Source organism: Tachysurus fulvidraco, chromosome 8 (genome assembly GCF_022655615.1).
Source record: "Tachysurus fulvidraco isolate hzauxx_2018 chromosome 8, HZAU_PFXX_2.0, whole genome shotgun sequence".
Classification (NCBI taxonomy): domain Eukaryota; kingdom Metazoa; phylum Chordata; class Actinopteri; order Siluriformes; family Bagridae; genus Tachysurus; species Tachysurus fulvidraco.
In genome coordinates this window covers 7,340,423-7,364,114 of record NC_062525.1, presented here as the reverse complement: position 1 = coordinate 7,364,114, position 23,692 = coordinate 7,340,423, and the positions used below count along the sequence as shown (strand labels likewise).

Here is a 23,692-nt window from a genome sequence, read left to right as displayed (position 1 = left end):
AGACTGCTCAACTCCAACCAATATTACCACCACTTGCACAACCCAGGATTTCTTCCACATACTGCACTTTATCCTTGACTGGTACCACCATCTTTCAGGTTAAGCTGTAGGTATACATTAAGGCAGATGACCACAAGGCAAATATCTCAAATGATCTTTTCTATTCTGACAATTAGGTGTTGGAATGAACATCCCCCAGATGTCCAAACAGCTGACTCTCTTTAAATGACGAGTGAAGACCTATCGCTTTCTGATACATTTAAACTATTAAGCACTTATTCTTCATGTTTGTTTCATGTGAATATTTAAAATATTTATACGATTTAAAAGTAATACATATTAAATATTTAAACGGTTTTATGTTGATGGTAATCCAAGTCTGTTGCCTTGTAAACCAGTTAATGTATTCATTGATACTCGTTGAGACTTCAAAGCACTTTTGTACTGTATGTCACTCTGGATGACGACGTATATCTCTGTTTTTTTGCTTGCCATATTATGTTAATGATTTATAGTTTTCAATGTGCAGTATCTCACATAATGCCACTTTAAGACTGCATATCATTTTTGCCACAAAAATGCGAGCAGTGTACAAATGTAATGAATTACATTTTTATAGAGATGCTTAAGCACTCATTATGCACATGATCCTTGAAACTTAAAAACTGAAGTCAGATGAATTCTAAAAGGCTTTTTACTTTGATGATGCACTGCCATAAATCTGTATCTATACCGATAAAAAAAAAGTTTTATTCACTTGATTTTTTTTTTTTTGGTGTGAAAAAATTAATCTATGTTTGTTTTTTTACCATTTTTACCAGCAGTAAAGGTGACATAAAATACACATAGGGTCTGCTGAATTAAAGCTTTGTGCATATAAAAGAATCTGCATAATTGATTACACACTAAACCTCAAATGATACTCGAATGTAGCTGATTTACTAATAGATTTTCTGCACATCTTTCGAATGTGTAAAAACAGTACACACATACAGGAACATTGGTACATTTCCACCTAAAAGGAAAAAAAAAAAGAAAAGAACACACAACTATGATAGTAATTATTATAATTAAATAATCATACACCTGTTTGTGAACTGTGATTAAACATGATGTTTTATGAAATCAGCTCTCAGTATCTCAGCATCTACAGTATGAGAAATTTGTTTTAATATTCACTGCATGAGTGTTTGTCAAGGGTTCTTCTTAAAAGCCCACTAGATTTATGAGGCCAGTAGTGTGTATCAATTAAACAAGTAAAATTTAAACCCTGAAGGCTGTTTTCTGTTTACTTCTCATGTGGGATATAACAATGAGAATGAATTACTGAGTGTCCTCACACACACACACACACACACACACACACACACACACACACACACACACACACACACACACACACACACACACACACACACACACACACACACACACACACACAGAGAGAAAGAGAGAGCCAGCATACTGATAATCCTGTATTAATATTTGTTATTACAGCAACAAAAACCGAGCCACCGTTTCCTTATGATCCAAACTTGAAATTTCATTTGAATGCCTTTTCTTCCATCCCCTTTGCTTTGCCAGTGATGTCAATTATTCTGTGTGGATTATCCACAACTGTAAATGCTATGCACATGAATGTTCTTTACATGAACGTTACCTTAGTAAATTAACCCAGAATGATGGAATACATAGCTGTTAGCTGGTAGATGGTATGTTATTAACCCAGACACTCTTTTGACAAGTGAAGTGAGCAATTGAAAGTCTTCATGTCAACTCTGCTAGTGGTTGATTATATGCGGTGACTCGGTTATCAGTTATTGAAATACTTTCAATCAATACACTAATTGAAAGGTGAGGGTTCAAGCCACAGCTCTGCCGAGCTGTAACTGCTGGATCCTTGGGAAAGACTTTTAACCTCCATCTCCATCAGTGATGACCCTATGCTCTGAAACCAACTTCCCAAGCTGGTATATGCAAAGAAAATAATTTCCCTTTGCTGTAATGTATATAGGACAAATAAAGGGTTCTTCTACAGTATGTCATTCTAATAATATTAAACGGACACTGAAACTGATCAGATTTGCTTTTACTAATTACAATTAATATGACAAAATATTTTGAAGTATATTTTTACTCTATGTGTGTGTTTCAGGGGGCTTTTTGCCAGTCACTACACAGAAACGCACTACCTGGATGGAGGGAAGCCCATCACCACATCTCCCAGCTCCAGAGTAAGAGCCCCGTCACATCATCCTGTGCCTGCCTTCTCTAAAACATTACCCATACCTTTTTTTTTTTTACTGCACCCAAGAAAGAGTCGGTAGGCATCTGTCATGGCTTTGTCATGACCCTGAGATGAAAGCCACTGGGAAAGTTAATTACTTTCTGTAAAGATTTTATAGCTCCCTCAGCTAACATAAACACATATTCCCCTCTCTTCTCACTGCCTCTTTGTCTGTGCAGCATCTCTTATATTCAACATCAGCCAGACTCAGAACAGCGTCTGGGATTAAAGCAGTTAAAGCAGTTTGTCGGTTAACACTATAGATTGTTATTAGGTTGTCCTTTTGCATGAATTAATTAATCTAATCAGCAGAACAAATGGCTTATTTTGTCCTTGGATACAGAGTTGATCCTCTTAGCTAGGAGTCAAGCCTTGACTTAAAATGTTATGCTAACCCTTTTAGTGTGTGTGTGTGTGTGTGTGTGTGTGTGTGTGTGTGTGTGTGTGTGTGTGTGTGTGTGTCTACAAGGTCTGCTGAGGGTCAGTGAAACATAGGCCATGCTGTTTCACAAGACAGGGGGATAGTTGAGGATTTGTTTGCTTCACTATTCCATCTCCTGCTCCTCCGAGACAGGGTGTGCTAACTCTGCACTTTTTTGTTTCCTTTATTTTTAAGGTGAAGCAATGATTGCGGGTCACGTCGTCCAAACACTGACAGCTCCCTGATCACCACAGTGTGGTGCAGGCCAATGTTACAGAGAATTCTCCTTCACAATGATATGTGATTGCAGGATAAAGAAAAGCATCACATGAATCAAAGCCAGGGTCTGTCCTGATTAGAAACAAAATGATCATCCCACCCTGCTGAAACAAAAGAAGATAGATTAGTGCAATTATTAGAGTAGACTAGACTTATAGACTGGTTTCTGCTACTTTGTACCGTTTCCCATTTGAATAAGTTATTGGGCCATTAATGGGCACACGAGTACAAGAAATATTTTCATAAATTACATCACTTGCAAAAAAATGGAGAGGATTAAGGATTCTACATGATTAGCAGGTTTTATTTTACATGTTCTGGGGTTTCATTTATCAGAGCAGAACAAGTTCTAAATTTGTTCTTCAGAAACCACCAAGAAAGAAAATTGGCATTCATCACTTGTACATACCCACAGCTGAACGTAATGGACTTTGATAAACCCCACACACTTAAAATTGCTCTACTCATGCACAGACACATTCATCTGAATTTAAAAATAATGCCCCAAAATCACCAAATATGGTAAACAACTATGTTTTTGTTTTTTTTAAGCCTTTGTTTTCTGTGCTGCTTGTTGCAGATAACATGGAGCATGTCAAAGGTTCTGAGAAGAAGAACTTAACGGCAATGACGTAGTGTTTATAACTATTTTTTTTGCAACAACGTGCATTTTAGAAAACGGATTATTATTGTTATTGTAGTCTTGTCTGTTACAGCTACAGAATTGGCAATCTGTAAACTGTAGAATGAATTAATATGAATTCATTTTAAACCAATTGTCATTAATTAACGTCATTAATTGGCCCAAAAAATCAGTCTCCAGGATCTGACTGAAATGTTAACATTAATAAAATCCTTGTACTTGTCCTTCTTAAAAATACTTTCCTCCTTTCAAAACTTTAAGCAAGGCAGAATATCAGTCAATCTTTAAATTTGTGTTTTAAGCATTTTTAATTTAGATTTCATGTGTTTTATCTGAGTAGCGTATACCTTCAAGCCTTGTACGCCCCATAAACAGTAATTACACTGACAATTATGCAAAAATGACTGACAATAAGTGTCATGTAAACGCCTCATAATCAGTTTGCCAACAATTCCAATTTTGGAATATTAGATTTCTGTGTTTGTGTGGCCAGGACTGAGAGGAAATACAGAAGAAATACTTATTCAAGGCATAGAATTGTGCATATTGTGTGTAACATTGTGCATACATTGTTGATAAATAAAAATCCCAGTTGCTAGATTTTTGGGTACGTCCACCACATAGGTTTTTAATACAGGCTGTAGTATATGCAAAATATGCAGCTGTTACAATGGAAAATTTTTCATCTTTGCTGTCCATCACTATAAAGTAATTGACGTAGAACAACCTCTGTGCAGATGTTATTAGTTTGGAGGACCATTCTTTTTCATTCATTCATTCATTCATTCATTCAATCATTCATTCATTCATTCATTTCTTTCACATTGACAAGTTCAGCCCAGATTTATCTAAGCCCCAGCACAGATTCCAGCTCTTCCAGAGCCCTTCCCAGAGGTTATCATGATAGATCTATGAGATCTAATCTCTCCAGCAGGTCCTTGGTCTGTCCCCTGTCCAGGGGGATGTAAATGACACAGCTGTAGCAGGAACCAGAAGCTTTTGTTACGAACCCCACTATCAACAATGCTCGTATAGGAGGGGGCAAGTAACATAAAAGGACACGCGAGTCAGAAAGGACAGTTTTATCGGTTTAATAATTACTTAGCTGAATTACACCAAACAAACACAGAGAACAAAAAGGAGAATATAAATGAAACCAAAAATAAATACAGCGTATCAGCAACACCTGGACAAGACGCACACATGAAGTTCAGTTCAATACAAGACGTCAACATGAATATGACGAAAGAGCTTTCCCTCGAGTGTTTGCCGCGCTCACTGAAAGCTAAGCCAGGGGTAGTGGCCGTGGCCTGGTGACTGGAGTTCTGAGTGGAAATAATGCATATATATATATATATATATATATATATATATATATATATATATATATATATATATATATATATAGGTAAATAATCAGTAATGATGTTTCTATTTTTTGCTTTAGGACACACCTCCGTGAGGTTGGCACCCCATAAAAAGAAATAATCACCAAAACTATGCCATTCGTTTGTGCTACATTTGTGCTGATTTGTGCCACAAAAATGAACGTTTGTGCTCGTTTGGTGTTTGAGATATTAAACATTTCATTAAACATTAAACACTTTCCACTCCACATCGCCCAAATCGCTCAAAACCAAGCGATTTGGGTGATGTGGAGTGGAAAGTGATTTCACACGGTCAAAAAAATAATGTTTAATATCTCAAACACCAAACAAGCACAAACGATCGTTTTTGCGGCACAAATCAGCACAAATGTAGCACAAACAAATGGCATAGTTTTAGTGATTATTTCTTTTTATGGGGTGCCACACCCGGAGGTTTAGGACACTGAATTTGAAATGGATTAGATTCAATAATCAGCATGTATTGTATCTTTTCTTCTGCTTTTATCTATCCAGATGTATCAACAACATCTCTGTACCTGCTGAATTTTTCACATATAATATTTTAGTGTGTGTGTGAAAAATATCCATTAACCTAGACATGTCTTTAAGTCAAGTCAAGTCAAGTCAAGTCAAGAAGGATTCATCGTCATTTCAACCATACAGTATATAGCCGATGCAATAGTGAAGTGAAACAGTGTTTCTCCCGGGCCATGGTGCTACACATAACAATATAGAACTACATAAAACACCACAGAGCTTACAGTGCGAGACAAAAGACAGAGAATACAAAACAATACAGGACAGATACAGATGTACTTATGTTATAGCAGCAGTTGGATGGGGTATTAAAATGTGGTGTGCAAAACAGCAATTGAGTGAATGTGCAAGTATGTGTGTGTGTGTTTGTGTGTGTGTGTGTGTGTGTGTGTGTGTGTGTGTGTGTGTGTGTGTGTGTGTGTGTGTGTGTGTGTGTGTGTGTGTGTGTGTTCTGTAACAGTTTAGTTTAGTCTTAAAGTTAACCTCTATCCTCATCCACAGTCAAGCAACATTTTCTTGGCTCTGTGTTCTGCTGTTTCAAACATGGAGATTTAAACATGCTAAAATCTAATCAATTCATTGTGACCACAGATTGTTTAATCACTAGGCAACAGGGTGGCTTATCTTGTCCATTAAACAGGGATGAGCTGCTCTGGAGGATCTCAGAAATGCTTGGGAGTAAACCACGGATCCATTATTGTGTATTTACAAAGAGATTTGCTTATTGGGGTGTGTTTTTTGTGTCAAAGAGCATCCATCCATCTGCCTCTGTTTTTTTTTTTTTCTATTTAGTTTCAACCCAGAAAGCCTCACAAATCACTTAGACATAAATAAATTGGAACACAACACACTAAGTGATGCACCATATGAATCCTGAGCAGAATATTTGAACCTGAATGCACGAAGAGGGTCTCAAATGGGGTTTTTCTCCCATAGTGGTCTTTTTGACTCTTTTACTTTTTTTATAATTGAGTAGAAGCATTTCTTCTGCTTAGGAATGATTAGGAAAAGCTTATATGCGTTCAAATGAACCGTTATCACATCAGATATAAGATGTCATGTTAGAAGGAATGTCTGTGGTATAAACTTTACATAGATAAGGAATAAGTTACGGAATAATTAAATTATTTACTTTGTTATTTAATTATTTAATAAAAAAATTTTTTTGTTAGTTTGTTTCTTTTTTTATTTATTGATCTCTTTTTATAATGAAGACATGCAAAATTGTGGATTCTCTGTAATGTCTTTCATTAAAAAAAATTTTCCCTGATCGCTAATAATTTGGATAAAATTAATGTCAAGTTATTTATAGGTGTCAGTGTTTTGGTGAAATTTCTCCTCAGTACTATAAATGATCCTGTGTCAAGTTTAAACTGAAGTGTGCTGTACATCCCAAATAATCTTAGGTGGTGAAATAAATACTTGCAACTTAGACCATGGACCTATGTAACAGGATATGAGGTACTTACCTCTATGGCAGACACATGTGCCATCATATCCGTTAAAAAAAGGGGAGTGGATGCTGAATTAATACCACCTGGAGAAATGTTTCCTTTTTATAACCCAGATGGCATCATATGACATCCACTTGCCCATGACATCAGGAGTGGTTGCTTAATCAGACCCTCGATCCTGTTTGCTCACGCGTGTGTCAGATTTTTTCAACGGCCCTCAAATATCTTTTTTACCTCTGGGCAAACAGGAAATAAGGCTCCAGTGGACATGAAGACTCGGAGCTGTCCTCCATGTCAGCTCATGCAGACCAGAGCGACAAGCTGACAAATTACAGGTCGAGCTGAGAGACATGCCGGGGCGTGAGAGTGGGACTGAGCCTCAGCACAAAAATAATGATCTGTGAACCTGAAACCTTGTCTGGATGATAGAGCAAGGTTGAAATGAACACACTGCCTTTGCTGGCTCTTTAAAAACAGCATATTTCCTTTTGAAAGCCTGCAAGCAGATTGAGGTACAGACATAGGGAGTGGAAGCGTCTGCATTGTGTTTTACTCTGTAGCTGGCTAAACAGGCTAAAGCTTCATGCCAGAATAGAAACCCCAAGCTTTCATTCCAAAGCAGACAGGTCCTCCCTTCTGAATGAAACTAACCAGGTTTGTGATGAAATATGTTGTTGTGTTATGCCTATGTGTCTCTGCTTTAATTTAGAGATTTTAGAGATTTTAATGGATTGTTATACATCCATATAAACCAGTACACATTTTACTTTTATGTTTATTTAGATTTGATATATAAGATAAATTAGCAGACTTTAAAAATGTCATTCATGAGCGTTGAGATTTCTATCATTTGTTTGGAAAGCCAATGAATCGATCCAGGGACAATGTAACGGAGGTGGCATCACGACCCCCTGCGCCACCATGTCACCAATTATTAATAACCCAGGCAAACAAATTATGTGAAGTAAAAATAAATCAAAACAAATTTGGCTCGCTGCCAAACCCACAGACACACAGCTCACTGAAGGACATATCAGGAGTGAATCTCATCAGCAATCACTCCCTCCCACTTCTATATCTCACCTACTAAATATGCACATACGAAGTCAAAATCTCAAAATCAGCCATAATTCATCTAATTGTATTTCTTTGATCTGGAATTTTATCAGGTAAACTGTTACTACCATGGAGAGGTGAAGGGTTATACACATTCTGACGTCATCCTCAGTACCTGCACGGGAATCAGGTGAGTCAGTGAGATTGATTGCATTTATGTTATAGTTAGAACACCATGAACAAACAAACACACACACACTCACACACACACACACACACACACACACACACACACACACACACACACACACACACACACACACACACACACACACACACACACACACACACACACACACACAGCCTGATATTATAGTGTAATGCTGGTGAATGATGCTATGAACAAATGTATCTGCCAAAAAACCATGTAACCCAAGAGCAGCTGTCTGACCAATAAAATTTATTATATGGAAAATATCCAGGAGTCAAATCTTCAGGAAAGATCCTCACATAACTAAGATAAGTTAGATTTGGAAAAACAAATAATTGACTGATACACATATTCACACACACAGGCACACTGTAGAATATAGCTCCAGAATTATTACCATCATAATTCTGCTTGATAGCATCAGGAACATTATCCTGCAAACAGGATCCAAAGTGTTTCCCTCAAAACCTGTCTCACGCGACACAATCAGTCTTCAGACCGTGCAACACAAATACACACACACACACACACACACACACACACACACACACACACACACACACACACACACACACACACACACACACACACACACTCTAACAGTGCTTCCCTGACAAGAACTGTGTTTTTTGGCATGTAGGCCAAAACAAATTATTGTTGATTTTGGTTGGCAGTGTTGGTGTGAGTGTGGTTTACACGAGTGTTTATGTGGTCTAGCATGCACTATGGGTTTATTAAGAAAGCTTACAGTTTGGCTCTTCTTGCCTTGCTACAGAGGAGTATGTCACTTTAAATCAACGAGCAACTGTAAAGTGTGAGAAAAGCTTGTCGAAGCGAATCCCATAACCACTAAACATCAGGACTGGAACTGAAAGTACAGTTGTTTTGATAAAATATCCCCAAAATTGATGCTGTGTTCACCATCAGTGGCTTGGATGTTGAAATAACCTGGTTTCCAGAACGTTTTTAAGCTGTGGGAAACAGGAAAGTGTACTTCCCTGAAGAGCAATGTGTGCTATTTACACTTTAACAACTCCAATAAATGACTTTACACTTCTGTCTCTCAACACTTCCGTCAATATAGTGTCTTTCTTTCTTTCTTTCTTTCTTTCTTTCTTTCTTTCTTTCTTTCTTTCTTTCTTTCTTTCTTTCTTTCTTTCAGAGGGCTGATCACACTGAAAGATAAAGTGTTGGTGCTGGAGCCAGCGCAGAATCCCAATGACACCCTGCATCATATCTTTAGAGGAGAGCGTCTCACCTTGCAGCATGGGACATGTGGACACGGACACAACGTCTCCAACATTGCAGGACTCTCCGATGGTACCAGAAGCTTTTTCAGCTCACATGGGCACAGGGTGAGCGACGCAAGACAGCGGCAAATGAACCATGTTCTTACATGCTTTAAAATAGTACAGTAGCATAAAATGATGATGACTCTTTTTAAATAAATGACATTAATTAGATAGAAAACTGATACAAGTGTATTTGCAGAATGAATTGCTGCATTTTGCCATTGTCAGTTATAGTCTTTTGTGATTTAAACAATGGATAAATTCCTGCCAAGAGCCTTGCAGCCAGAATAATGATCAATCAAAGCATGATTATTCTGCATAGAGTGATGAGTGTGACTTTTATCTTTCACGTCTTGCTTAAAACTTTAAAAAATACTCTTCTATGTGTACATTTTTCCAGGCAAATACATACATAAAGCTTACATTCAACTTTTCTTTGGCTCAGATATACTTCAGTATATTTTTATACAGACACAAGGTATTTTTTTATGGCATTACTTTCATAAGTTAGCAATGTTGTGTGACATCATCACAACACTCATTCAGCCAAAGAGCTCTTTGATTTACATGCATCGAACCTGAGTACAGTTATCTTGGAAACGTCACTGGCAGGAGTTTTAAAGAAGAAAAAATCTCCTGTGCTTGCAGTTTTGCAAATTCAAGGAGTTTTCCACAAAAAATGCACAAAAAAAATATGGGAAAAAAGTAGAATTAAACATATTTGGCTAAACTATCATACAAATCTTGAAGTGAAATCCTTGAAGGAGTGAGTTATAGTAGGTTCTATCCATGATAGACTAAAGACTTGATTGGCTTCAAGACAAAAAAAAAAACAGATTTAAGTGGACAGAAAGGCTGGTTAATTACAGTACTTCAATTGATCAAGGATAAAAATCAAGAGCTTTTTGCTCTTGACATCCAATATCACACTAATTTGGTTTAACACATGATGAAGTTTCCACATCAGCATGCCTAATGTAAGATTTTCTTTTGATGGCTACCTAGCAGACAGGCTCTGCGTCAGCGTCCGTCTCACATCGATGGCGCTGACAGTATTTGTGCTAAGAGCAGCAATCGTATTCTCTCTGAATGTGAAGTGTATCCCTGATGTAAATGTGTGTTTATTTTCATTATACAGATAAGTCACTATTCAAAATAAGGAAGCCGGTCAACTCTGGTTTGTTTAGTCCAGGGGTCGGCAACCTTAAACACTCACAGAGCCATTTGGACTCCTTTCCCACAGAAAAAAAACACAGAGAGCCACAAAACCCATTCGAAATTTACAATGAAGACAACACTGCATATATCGTTTTTTACCTTTATGGAAAGTGTAGAAAAAACTGTAGTGTGTTGCATTTATGAAATCAATGATCTGCTACCGAGTAAACAAAATTTTATTTCTGCCGGCAAACAAAAATATTTTGAACAGTTTGAACTAACTTTAAGTAAAAAGATGCTGGGTTGAAGGTTACTTTTAAATAAAATGTTCAATGTCTAATTGAGTCCTCTTCGAATATCTTTCCCAGATATTGCTATTTTCTGATTTACTATTGTGTAGCCTCTTTTTTGATTGGCTGATAAGTGTCAGGCTCGACTAAGAGCTCCAGGGGAGACGTGCTTGTTTCCTGCACGGTTCCATACAGACAGCGGTGCGGAATGATACATTTTGGGCGCTGCGGCTTATTAAATATATGATGAATAGTACGTTTTTCTGTGTGAGAAATACGGTGTGGTCAGGGGAGAGCGTGACAAAAGACCCAAATGCGTGCCTATCACTCTCAATGTGTGACACCTGACAGTCCTGTATGACATCAAAATTTTAATTTCCCGGCTGCAGCAAACCAAAAACGCGTCTGCTTGTGTGTCGGATTTCACAAATCGGCAGTTATGACGCATATTTTGAGCGACAAAAAAATTAAACACGGTTTATTTTAATGTTACAAGAGCATCATTATCTTAGAATTTAGAATTCCCTTTTTTTAAACTAACTAACTAAAATAAAATAAATTATAAATTAAATTTTTCTTTTACAAATATACAGGGAGCCGCAGCAGAGGGATGAAAGAGCCACTTGCGGCTCCGGAGCCGCGGGTTGCCGACCCCTGGTTTAGTCAGTTACAATTCTCATCAATTGCTAAGTTAAAAGACACTATTACTGATACCATTAGACTTCCATACAAACTCTTACTAATACTGATTCAGTTATTTTAAATCCAGTGAGTTTGTTAATTTCATGAATTTTGAGAAAAAAAATAATTTTTCATGAAGTAAGTATGAATTTATATGAAAGTTGAAGGAAAAAGTATGAATCTATCCCTAACATTAAGCGTAACCTTTGCAGCCTTTCTTAGTACGAGTTTAATTTAGATGCACTGACAAAAAATGCAGCACATGGTAATAGTGACCTATCAAAATGTTTAGTGGGTTTAAGGAAAAAGAAAGTGCACCAGTGTTTTTAAGTGAAGGCTTTTTAAACTGGAATGCATTGTAACATTTTCTTGAATCTGCCCTTGAACCAAAATGAACCAAATAGTATTATTTTCAGTTTAATTACTTTATTTATTCTTTTTTGCTTCCCTTTGCAATCTGTTTCTCTCCAAACATTTTACTTTCAGACTTTCTTGATTCATTTACCTCTCACTATTTACTCTCTCTGCAGTACAAGAGACAAGCCCAGAGCAGCACTAAATATGTTGAACTGATCATTGTAGCAGACAACCGAGAGGTATGTAATTAAAAATTTATTAAAAATTCACTTTCGATGCATTTGTCATGAAGCGTAAAGAGCAAAGTACATGAAGGTGACATCTTTAGTCAAGCAAGAAACAAATTCCTCTATAGATTATAAACAAACCTTGACCTTATTTTCTTGGAGAAAAACATAGCAATGCTGAAATTGTGTTACTACAAGGTCATGACCCTCTACCTCTGAGGTCTGGGTTGTGGCTTGTGATCTTGTCAGGGTGCTCAGTTGAGGAGGAGGCTGTTGAAGCGCAGCTGTTGGTTATTTTGGTAAAAGAAGGGAGTTCATTCACGTGGCTTGGTCGGGTGAAGGATTGCTTAAGTAGCACTTTAATGTCATTAATCTGGACCATGACAGAAAAAGAAGACCTTCAGCTGCAGATACTTGACCCTTGCCTAATTTGTCTGTTTAAAATTGGACTTCGTGTCCTCTAAATGCAGTACTTGAAAATGATTTTTTTGCAAATCTGTTCCAGCTGAAGCTATCAGATGGTACTTGCTCTAGACTATACATAATCTGACCTATCAATGCATATGGTTATTATAGGATTCATACAGCTTCTAAAAGCTGAAGTTCATCAACATACTTTGTTTGAAATGTGCTTTGAAATGATAATAAATGTCTAGAGAGGGATGTATGTCACTGAGCACTGATAGAGACTTCAAAATCACCTCTGTAAGTTGCTTGGATTAAGGCCGTCTGCCAGATGCTGAAAATGTAAATGTATTTATTCCCATTAAAATGGGTTAAATAACAGCAGCAGTTGGTAATTACATATAGTTATGTTTCCCTTGTGGGTATAATGTGTTTATTGAGTTTACACAAAACCAGATATAAAATTAACATTAACAGTTATGTTTAAAACTTTGCTTTAACACATTTTGTCAAGACAATGGATTATATTAAGTGTATTGTTTGAAAACTTGAGTTTTGTATCAAAAACTTGTCATTCCAATTGGAGAGAAGAGAAGAAATACATTTATGTAACTTTTATAGTGTCTTCTTGTCTTTAAATAATGCATTATTTAAGGTAACGACTCATCAAACTAGTCACTGAACAAAACCCTACAAATGACATTCCATACTTTTGTTGAAAACCAGTGCCATGACTACTTAATGGTGCAAGCGTAACAAGACGTAAAACACAATAAAAGTCATATGAACTTTTTTTTTTTAACTTCAATTGTCATGACAAGTTTTGAATATTGAACTCAAGTTTCGAATATTAAACGTAAAACAATCAATTGTCTCGACAACCTGAGAGTTGAAAGAAAGTTCGAGTTGAGTCGACTCATGTTTTTAAGGCGGCAGGAGAAATTTAGTTTCTAAGTTTAACCCTTGTGACATGTCTTACAGTGTGATGATGACATCATGGATGTCAGAGGAAGCACCAGTACTTTCCTAAAGAAATAGCTTTATTTAAGTTTATAAAATTTAACTAGATTTCTTCATCACATAAGACATTCAGGTCATTGTGTAGTTCATTTTAAGTACTGTAATAGACAGTTGTTACTATAATTACTGTTGTTCTCCAAAGTTTGCATATCTTGGGAGAATTTGCAAGATGTGTACCATTTTTTAAAGAAAACTTGATTGAGAAGGCAAAATAAATGTGTTTTACAGTATTTCTTTTAGGACTCAAGGCATAACAGAATGTCACAATCATCAAAGAAACATAACAAATAAGGAAATAATCCCTGTTCAAATGTTTGCATACCTTTAGATTTTAATATTGTGTATTGCCCTCTTTTAGTATATTGTCCTCTTTTGGTCCTTAAGTCTCTCAGGTGGTATAGCTGCCCATTCTTCTTGGCAAAATGCCTCCAGTTCATGTAAATTTTCTGGTTGTCTTGCACAAACTGCACGTCCGAGATCTCCCTAAATTGGCTCAATGATCTTGAGGCCAGGAGACTGTGATGGCCTAGAGAACCTTCACTTTTTTCTGCTGTAGACATTGAAAGGTAAACCTTGCCTTGTGCTCTGGATCATTGTCATGTTGGAACATTTAAGATCGTCCCATGCACAGCTTTCAGGCTGTAGAATGCAAATTTTCGGCCAGAATTTTCTGATAGTGTTGGGATGGTGTACTTTTATGGTTGTGACTATAAAGTTCAATTTTGTCTCATCACCCCACATGACTCTGCTCCAGAAGCCGTGAGGCTTTTCTAGATGCTGGCTGGTGTAATGACGTTGGGCCTTTTTGTGGCATTGGTGCAGTAACGGGTTTCTTCTGGTAATGACCATGCAGATAATTTGTGTTCAAGTACCATCTCATTATTCTTTTTGAAAACAGCATACGGCAGCTTGTATTTCTCTTGAAGTTGTTTGTGGGTGTTTCTTTGCATCCCGAACAATTTTTCTGGCAGTAGTGGAAGAAATCTTCCTTGGTCTACCTCAGCGTGGCTTAGTATCAACAGAACCTTTTATTTTCCACCTCTTTATTAGAGTTTGAACAGTACTGACTGAAATTTTCAAGTATTGAGATATCTTTTATATCCTTTTCCAGCTATAAAGTTACCTTAATACGCAGGTCCATTGTCAGTTCTTTTGTTTTCCACATAGTGCAGTATCCAGCCAAGCATCACTTCATGAGCTGAGAAACTCACTGACTATTTAGACACATACACAAATTACAATTGCAATGCACCACAGGTGTGGAAACTTTCCCTTTAATAGCCATTTAATCCTCTGTCTATCAACCTGTGTGTTTATAATGTGGCCAAACATTATGAGTCATATGTTTTAAATAAATGGCAAATAAATGGTTTTTAATGATTTCTTTCAGGTTATGAAATCTTTTGAACACAATTGTATATGCATAGGGGGCACGATGGCTTAGTGGTTAGCATGTTTGCCACACACCTTGTGTGTGTTTAGTTTGCATGTTCTCCCCATGCCTCAGGGGTTTCCTCCGGGTACTCCGGTTTCCTCCCCGGTCCAAAGACATGCATAGTAGGTTGATTTGGCATCTATGGAAAATTTTCCGTAGTGTGTGAGTGTGTGCGATGGGTTTGCACTCTGTCCAGGGTGTATCCTGCCTTGATGCCCAATGACGCCTGAGATAGGCACAGGCTCCCCGTGACTCGAGAAGTTCGGATAAGCGGTAGAAAATGAATGAATGAATGTATATGCATACTGTTCTTCAAAGTAAACTCTTTTAGATTATACAAGTAAATACAAGTATAAAGCAACTGTAGAAACGGTACATCAATAGTAAATTGGGTAATAAACTTTATATTTATTGCACACAGGAAATTAAAAAAAAAGTTGTGTAAACACTGACAGTTTATTCTAAAATTTGTAAGAACCCAGAATTCAGGTTGCAAATCAGTGTTCTTGCAGTTATCAAAGTGCCTGTAGTCTAAAGGAGAGAATCCTCCTTGATCATACCTTCTTTAAACAGAGCAGAAAATCTGTAACCTGTAGGGACAACACTTATGCTATCATAATCTTCAGGTTTCTCCACTCACCAATGGGGCTTCATTAGTTTTGCTGAAAAATAAAATGAATAATGTTATGCAAATCTTTCTTGGAATGGTAACAGCAAACCAGACTTACAAGGTTCAGCAGTTTCTGATTAAAGTTACAACCCACGACTCACAACCCTAAGGGCAGTAATCATACAGAACATAGAAGAACTTTTCCATTCTTTGATTCTGTGCAACCTCTTTTATATTCCCTCGGCTGATGGCCCAAAACAAGCTCAGCATGTCTAAGCTGCCAAATTTTGAGAAAGAGCCTTAACATCTGTGCTGGAGTGAAGCTTGGAAATGGACATTGGAAAATTATATGCCACATGTGACATGCCTCGTTTGAGTAGCGTAAAACATGCATCTTTTGTTATTTCAGTATCAGAAACAAGGCAAGGATGTGGAGAAAGTGAAACAGAGACTGGCTGAGATCGCCAATTATGTGGACAAGGTAAACCCAAATGAAATGCCAACAAAGCATATTGTTGTAAAGTGCAGTCTAAGGATCATAATGTCACTATATGCAAAATGTGTTTTTTTTTTTTACCCTTTCTAACACACCTGTTCTACATCTATCAAATTAATTTTATGCTGTTCAGGCCTCCATAGAGTACAAAATGTCTGTAAACATGTAAAAATGTGGGTAATAACTGCTTTAAAGAGCCTGTTAACACCTAGATCTCACTCTGCTTCAGTTCTACAGAGCACTTAATATCCGTGTCGCCCTGGTAGGGCTGGAGGTGTGGAGTGACTCAGACAAATGCCCTGTCTCTCAGGACCCGTTCACCACATTACATGAATTCCTGGACTGGAGGAAACTCAAGCTTTTACCACAGAGACCACATGATAATGCCCAGCTTATCAGGTCAGGAGACAAATCCTAATCTCCAGCCTGAGAGGACAATCTAGTGCAAGTACAACTGCAAGTTGAAGAATTATTACACACAAATGATTCAGATTATTAGAGGAAATTAAAACTAAGTAGTAAAAATGTACACTTTTCAGTTAAAAAGGTACCCTGGCTAGATTAATGTTATATGCCCGATCTCTGAAGCAAGACCTGAAGTGGTGTCTTCAGATGAAATCAGTGACCAGGCCACCCTGCTGAGGTAGTTGTGCTCAGCACAAATTGGCAGCATGAAGTTATCTTCATGGTTGGGTTCATTGACAGTCAGGTGGCAGGCAACGATGAACAGTCTTAAATGAGCTAGGCCCCTGAAATGAAAACCTTTCAGGATCTGCTGAAGAGATTATATCTCATAGTTGGCTTGGTATTATCTGGGGATTCCCCAGGAGCAGCTGAAATCTGTGGCTGGTTTATAAGAAGCCTGGACTAAACTATTCAGCCTGCGCCTACCATGACCAGCACCAGAAAGGAGAATGAATGAATGAATGATCAAACAAAGGAATGAAATGAAATTAAATTAAATGAATGAATGAATGACTGAATGAAACACCATCAATCTTGCCTTGCTGACACACATCAACCCTGAACCTATTAAAACACTAAGTTGAAACCTGTTAAACACTAAACACAGCATTAACATAATGTAAATATAAAATCAGTTAAACTTCTGCTTTGCGTATTGAGATATGCATGTTTTATCAGTTTGTAAATCTGTATTTCTGTCTCCACCTGCAGTGGGGTATATTTTCAGGGCACCACCATCGGCATGGCTCCTATCATGAGCATGTGTACAGCCGAGCAGTCGGGGGGCATCGTCATGGTGAGTAGCATTCTGTTTCAACAGAATATTATGTTCATTAGTTTTTATTTTCTGATTCATGTGTAGTTTAGGCAAAGTATACAAATGTTCAAGTGAAACAGGGGCTTTTGGGGCTTTCTCCAGCTGTGCAAGAAAACTGCTTCTAAAGTTGTTAAAGGTGGTTAATGATGTATATGCAATTTATTTATTTATTTATTTATTTATTTATTTATTTATTTATTTATTTATTTATACTTTTTGCTACAGTTCTGTGTGTACTGTAGCCTCAGATACCTGTTCTTGGTTGTGGGAAGTGGAACCTAATGTGGTCTTGAACTTGTGTAGCCTATTCACCTCACCTCATCTACCTGTTGTTTTTGAGAGATGTTTTTTTCTCCACCTGGTCATACAGAGTGGGTGTTTGAGTTACTGTATCTTTCATGTCGAACCCGTCTGGCCATTCTCCTTTGACCTCTCTCATAAAAAATAGTTTCTGCTTAGAAAATTGCTGCTTGCTGTATATTTTTGTTTTTTACACCATTCTATATAAACTCTGGCAGCTTTTATCCATGATATCAATAGTTTCAGAAATGCTCAAAAATGAAAATGGGAAACAAATTGAATGTGAATAAGTTTTTTGGCATTATGCAAGACATTGTTATATTTATCTACACAAACATTCATTTTATTCACGCATAATGTTGAAAGCAATTTTATACAGAATTAACAGGAATTCAGCCAAAACATTCAGAAACGGCCAAAAAAATCACGACATACTTTTAGATCATGTGAAAACATCAATCCGATCACAAACCCAGCTTGTTTCTAAACCCAGCTTGTTTTCACCTATGACAATGTTCTGTGTCTATCTGTTAATCTGCTTTTCTTTTCAATCACGGATATTCATAACTTGAATATGGTTTAAATCCTGCTCCCAGCCTTGCATACTCCTGCTCAAGACATTACAGCAAGACTGTCCGGAGTTACCTCTTATAAATCACCTAAATATATCAATTGCGAGAGGCTCGACTGTTACTTTCTAATGAGGCAGAGCTGGGGAAAATATATATATATATATATATATATATATATATATATATATATATATATATATATATATATATATATATCCACCACAGAGGAAGAAAACTTGCTAGTGGGAGTGATTACTGATGAGGATACGGCTGTGTAATAGAGCCCTCGTCCTGTTCTCACTTCAGATCTTTATTAGGTCATTAGGACTTGGCAGCCCTGCAATGAAACTGCCATTCCAGATCATGGCTAAAATGTCTCTCCCAGGTTATTCCATGTTCCAGTCGGTTCCCTGATTGGCTTTTGCTTGGTGCACATGCACAAACCTTGGCAAGATGATTAAAGGGTAGTGTGTCTCAGTCTGCCTCCTCCATTACAGATCAGCCGGTTTCACAACAGACATCAGTCTTACTTCTCCTCCAAAACTGCTGTTTCTGCCGGCAGGAAACTTTGGGGCTGAAGCCAGGCTGGACTTCTATAAAAACTGTTTCTGCTTTTCCCAACATAAATAATGATGGAAAAAAATCATAAGATATCAAATGTTTACATACTCTATGTTTTATATATTCATTCCGACAGCGGATGCTTTCTATCATTTTCTGCAGACAGATTTCAAAGGAATGTTTATAAAACTTGATTTACTGCATGAAGGTCTATGTGTGTATGTGGTTTTGTGTATGAAGGGCATATGTCTTTTGTGTGTGTGTGTGTGTTTATATTTTGGTCAACACCAGATGTCCCTACAACGATAGGAATATTTGACAGTTCTGACCAGTCCTCATGATTAGCGCATTAATATCCGCTATAATGTTTGTTTGCACTTAACAGTGGACAAAATTCTGGACACATATTCCCCACAAGGCATCATGGGTATCATTAATATTGAAGCTACACATAAACACAAAAAGCTCTATGAAGTTCTTAAACAGCTTTTTATTGTGCAGACTTTGCTTAATGGTGCATTTCATTTCAGCGGTGCAAAAATCTTGACTTATGCCTCTTTAATGGGTTTGTGAAAAAGTAATTACATAGGCTGGTAGTGCCCGCGTTTGATCAATTAGCACCCTCATGTGAAACATCACTTTGCTATTTTCCCTAAAAAGAAAACAAATGTATATGTGGAGATGTTAAGAATGTAATCTGTGGAGGGCAGCAGGAGTGTAATTGCCCCTAACCTCTTCTCCGTAGCAAACACAGGGGAGTAATTGGGTTTACTCACTTGGAAATATAAGTAATTGCTCTTAGGAAAGCGTGTAACTGCTTTCTGTGGTGCCTTGCTGTGAAGACATTGATTTATCTGTAAACATGTGTAGATGCAATTAATAATGACTCCTGCTTTATCATTTCTCTCCTTGTTATTGTTTTTGTCTTCCTCTGCCTCTCAGGACCACTCTGATAACCCCCTTGGAGCTGCAGTTACTTTGGCTCATGAGCTTGGACATAACTTTGGAATGAACCATGACACACCGGAGCGGGGGTGTGGATGCAGGGTGACAGCGGAGCGAGGCGGTTGCATCATGACTCCTTCAACTGGGTGAGTCCTTTTGAGGTTTCCTGTTAGATAGAACATGAAGGATTCATTGAATTCCATTTTAAAAAAGATCATAAATACTCACCAGAGGTCCAACCACCAATGGAAAAATAACACTGTTTTTCCACTGATGATACTGAATGATGCTAACTTCTTGGATGGCTTACAAAAAAAAGTAATCTCTGCAGCAATCTATTAGTAAATGGTAGAGATCTTGTAGTTGAGTGGCTTGAACGGGGCATGGCTGAGAGGAATGGGACTAAAAAGGGGTGTGTCTATCATCGAGGGATTCACAGAGTACTCAAATTGGGCTTATTCCATTAAGTACATTTACATTTACATTTACAGCACTTGGCAGATGCCCTTATCCAGAGCGACGTACAGAAGTGCTTAAATCTCTAACATTGAATACATTAATGCTGGTTCACTGGGTTACATACTTAAGATACCATGAGTTTAAAACATTTGTTCAAAGATACAATGAAAAAGTGTTAAAGATAAGGAAAGTTTAAATGCAAAAGATAAGGAAAGTATTAAACAGTTGCTCATGAATATCTACTCATAAGTCGTGGGGAAATCTTGGCCTAATGGTTAGAGAGTCTGAGGTTGTGGGTTCGAGTCTCGGGCCGGCCACGACTTAGGTGCCCTTGAGCAAGGCACCGAACCCCCCCAACTGCTCCCCGGGCGCCACAGCATAAATGGCTGCCCACTGCTCCGGGTGTCTGTTCAAGGTGTGTGTGTGTTCACTGCTGTGTGTGTGAACTTTGAATGTGTTAAACGCAGAGAACAAATTCAACATTCATGGGTCACCGTACTTAGCCGTATGCCACGTCACGTCACTTATAATTGATTGAATGCTGGAATTGTCACTATTCATAATACCTACAGAACTAAAGGTGTCAAGAGGTCTTAATGTGACCCTTGATGTGATGCTTATGTGATGCTCTGTTGTGAGTTTAGGGAAATGCATATGACTAATGCAGCATGAAAGAGTTTGTTCCCTGGGATTGCACATTACAAATGATCAAAGATGGACAAGGAAGCTTGCAGTGTAACAGTGGTGTGCTGACATCATGGTTCGGCTTTGCTGCACAAATGAACAAACATACACACACCCTTCAAAGGGTAATTAAAAAAGCCCACAGGGTCGCTGGAGTAGAACTTTCAACAACCGAGCATCTGGACACAGTAATCTGTAGGAAAAAAAGCCTGTGCTATACTCAGTGACCTTCCTATGCGAAACTTAATCTGATCCTTTGACATGACACTAAATACAGTCTCTAGTGTTACAGACCAGGAAGCATAATGAGCCAAAAGAACAGACTCACAAACAGAACAATAACCCTGACTGCTGACACAGAGCTTCTACAGAGTTTAGGCACGCTCCCAAATGAAGTCAACACAATTTCTGGTTGGCTTTCCTACCACACAACAAAGGGAATGTGCAATAACCCAAATTTATTGTGTGACCAGTACAATGTTTCAGCAAACAGGGAAATTACAGAAACACTGTAATCCACTGTGGTGGAGGTTGAGTGAGCCTGGGTAATGGTTTCTCAACATCTTTTTCTTTGTTGCTTCTTTTCCCACAAGCATTGCGTTGCTAGTCATATGTACAAAATTCACTTTTTTGATTTTACTGATTTTGCAGCTTGTAACATCTTATAAAAGGATAAAGAAAGGACATTGTTTTGATATTCTGTACAAAAAGTATTGGCATTGGTAATCACATGAAAAATAAAAGGTTCTGGTTATTGTTTCAAACTGGAGGTCTAAAAGGTTCCTCGAACTACGTTCAAGGTGATTTAAGGTGATCTGCAGCATAGCCACTGGAAATACAGTGATGGACATATAGACCTGGTGAGTTTGGCTTAACCTGTGCTTAGGGAATATGATGTTCAAAGCTTGTCAGTGAAGTTGAATTGTAAGGATGACAAATCTTAGAAAAACAATAAATTTTCTACATTGTCTACAAAAGAAAATCTGATTAATTGTAATGAAAATACAATGCATTTTGTGAATAAATAATATTGCAAGGCAACTTTTTTCTTTTTTTAATAAATGGCTTTTTCTTGCTCCAGGATACTAGCCAGTGTGTTTTGTCTTCATCTAGGGACAGGGAGAAAATATGTCCGCTAATGGAAAAATCAAGACCAAATGGAATTTTCCCAATAATTTCAGTATTTTATCAAAAGTATCATGGCCAGAGAGAGGATATAATTCACAGTGTCTCTCTCATTTCATGCCTGTTACTGCTGGGTCAGAGAGTAAGAGGTGGAGCTATTATATAATCATTCATTTTAAAGCAGGGCCAGCTGTCAGCAGGTCCAAATGAATCCTTCAGCAACTCCAAGCTGCTTAAAATGTGCTGTATGGTGCGGCATAATCATGTCACTTAAACATAAGAGTATAGCAGAAATCAGATCTTGATAAAGTATCTCAGTGACTCTGTGGTCAGATCTTGTATATCAGGATCTGTTTTTGCTCCTAATCTCCTAGAAGAGTGAGATCAACTGAGTATTGCTGTTGCAGCATGTCAGGAGAAAAGACCCTGGTTATTATTCTTGAATCCACAGTAAGACTACAATGTTAAATTAACACCTATGATGTTGAAAGGGTGTAATTATAACAAGTGGTAATTTTAAAGCTGATGGCTGTGTAACTTCAGATGAAGTTATCCTTTTATAGTGGTCCCAATTAAGCTCTTTATTCTTGATGATCCTCCAGTTGATTGAGTTCTACTCGTTCCAGACGGATCATTACATGATTGCTGAAAAAATTTCGCCACCCAAATAACTGGATGTTTTTTAGGAATGCTACAATACAGATACAACTAAAGAAACCAGGATCAGTTATTTGTTGTGGATCACATCTCCAGCTTTTTTAAGGTATTTACCTTTCTGCAGTGCAGGAAGTGCTCATGTGGAACTTGTTATACTCACCTTTATTGAGTGTATGTTATCTAATAAAATAACGGTGTGTTATCTAATGCAATTTCATGGAATGACCAACCCTTTAACCCCTCAAACACATTTTATCCAATAAGAATATAAGCTTATTATAAGAATGTAAGCTTATTATATCTTATAGATACTTCTAGATGTACACAACATTAAGATACTATATGCAAACGATGGAATTGTACTTTTAATCGTTTTTTAACATAAAACTGCATAATTAATGCCATACTTCACGATCTGATACAACATAATCGGTTGCATATTTGCTCGTGGCCTAATGGTTAGAGAGTCTGACTCCTAACTATAAGGTTACGACTGAGGTGCCATTGAGCAAGGCACCGAACTCTCCAACTGCTCCTCGGGGCGCCGCAGCATAAATGGCTGCCCACTGCTCCGGTAGTGTGTTCACTGCTGTGTGTGTGTTCACTGCTGTGTGTGCACTTTGGATGGGTTAAACGCAGAGAACAATTTCTGAGTATGGGTCACCATACTTAGCCGTATGTCATGTCACTATCACTTTCAGAAAATAATTCTCTAGGAGTATCCCAGACCTAGTTCAGAAATCTCTGGACACTCACCTAAATTATTTGTATGGCAATTATCTTGACAGTGAAGCAGTCATTGAACAACAAAAATCTTTCAGAGTTAACAGGGTTATAACTATTTAGTGGTGATCCAGTTG

At 37.6% G+C, this 23,692-nt stretch overlaps 1 protein-coding gene across 1 annotated transcript in view; it reads left to right on the top strand.

The window, feature by feature from the left end:
- The window catches only part of LOC113634087 (disintegrin and metalloproteinase domain-containing protein 12), a 95,013-nt gene that overhangs the window by 42,171 nt on the left and 29,150 nt on the right, over nucleotides 1-23,692 (top strand). The window contains exons 4-11 of the mRNA XM_027132809.2: nucleotides 2,156-2,234; nucleotides 8,179-8,255; nucleotides 9,439-9,631; nucleotides 12,228-12,293; nucleotides 16,161-16,232; nucleotides 16,477-16,646; nucleotides 17,424-17,508; nucleotides 19,905-20,053. Of these exons, the coding sequence (XP_026988610.2) occupies nucleotides 2,156-2,234; nucleotides 8,179-8,255; nucleotides 9,439-9,631; nucleotides 12,228-12,293; nucleotides 16,161-16,232; nucleotides 16,477-16,646; nucleotides 17,424-17,508; nucleotides 19,905-20,053 (891 nt within the window). The remainder of the gene's footprint in view (nucleotides 1-2,155; nucleotides 2,235-8,178; nucleotides 8,256-9,438; nucleotides 9,632-12,227; nucleotides 12,294-16,160; nucleotides 16,233-16,476; nucleotides 16,647-17,423; nucleotides 17,509-19,904; nucleotides 20,054-23,692) is intronic.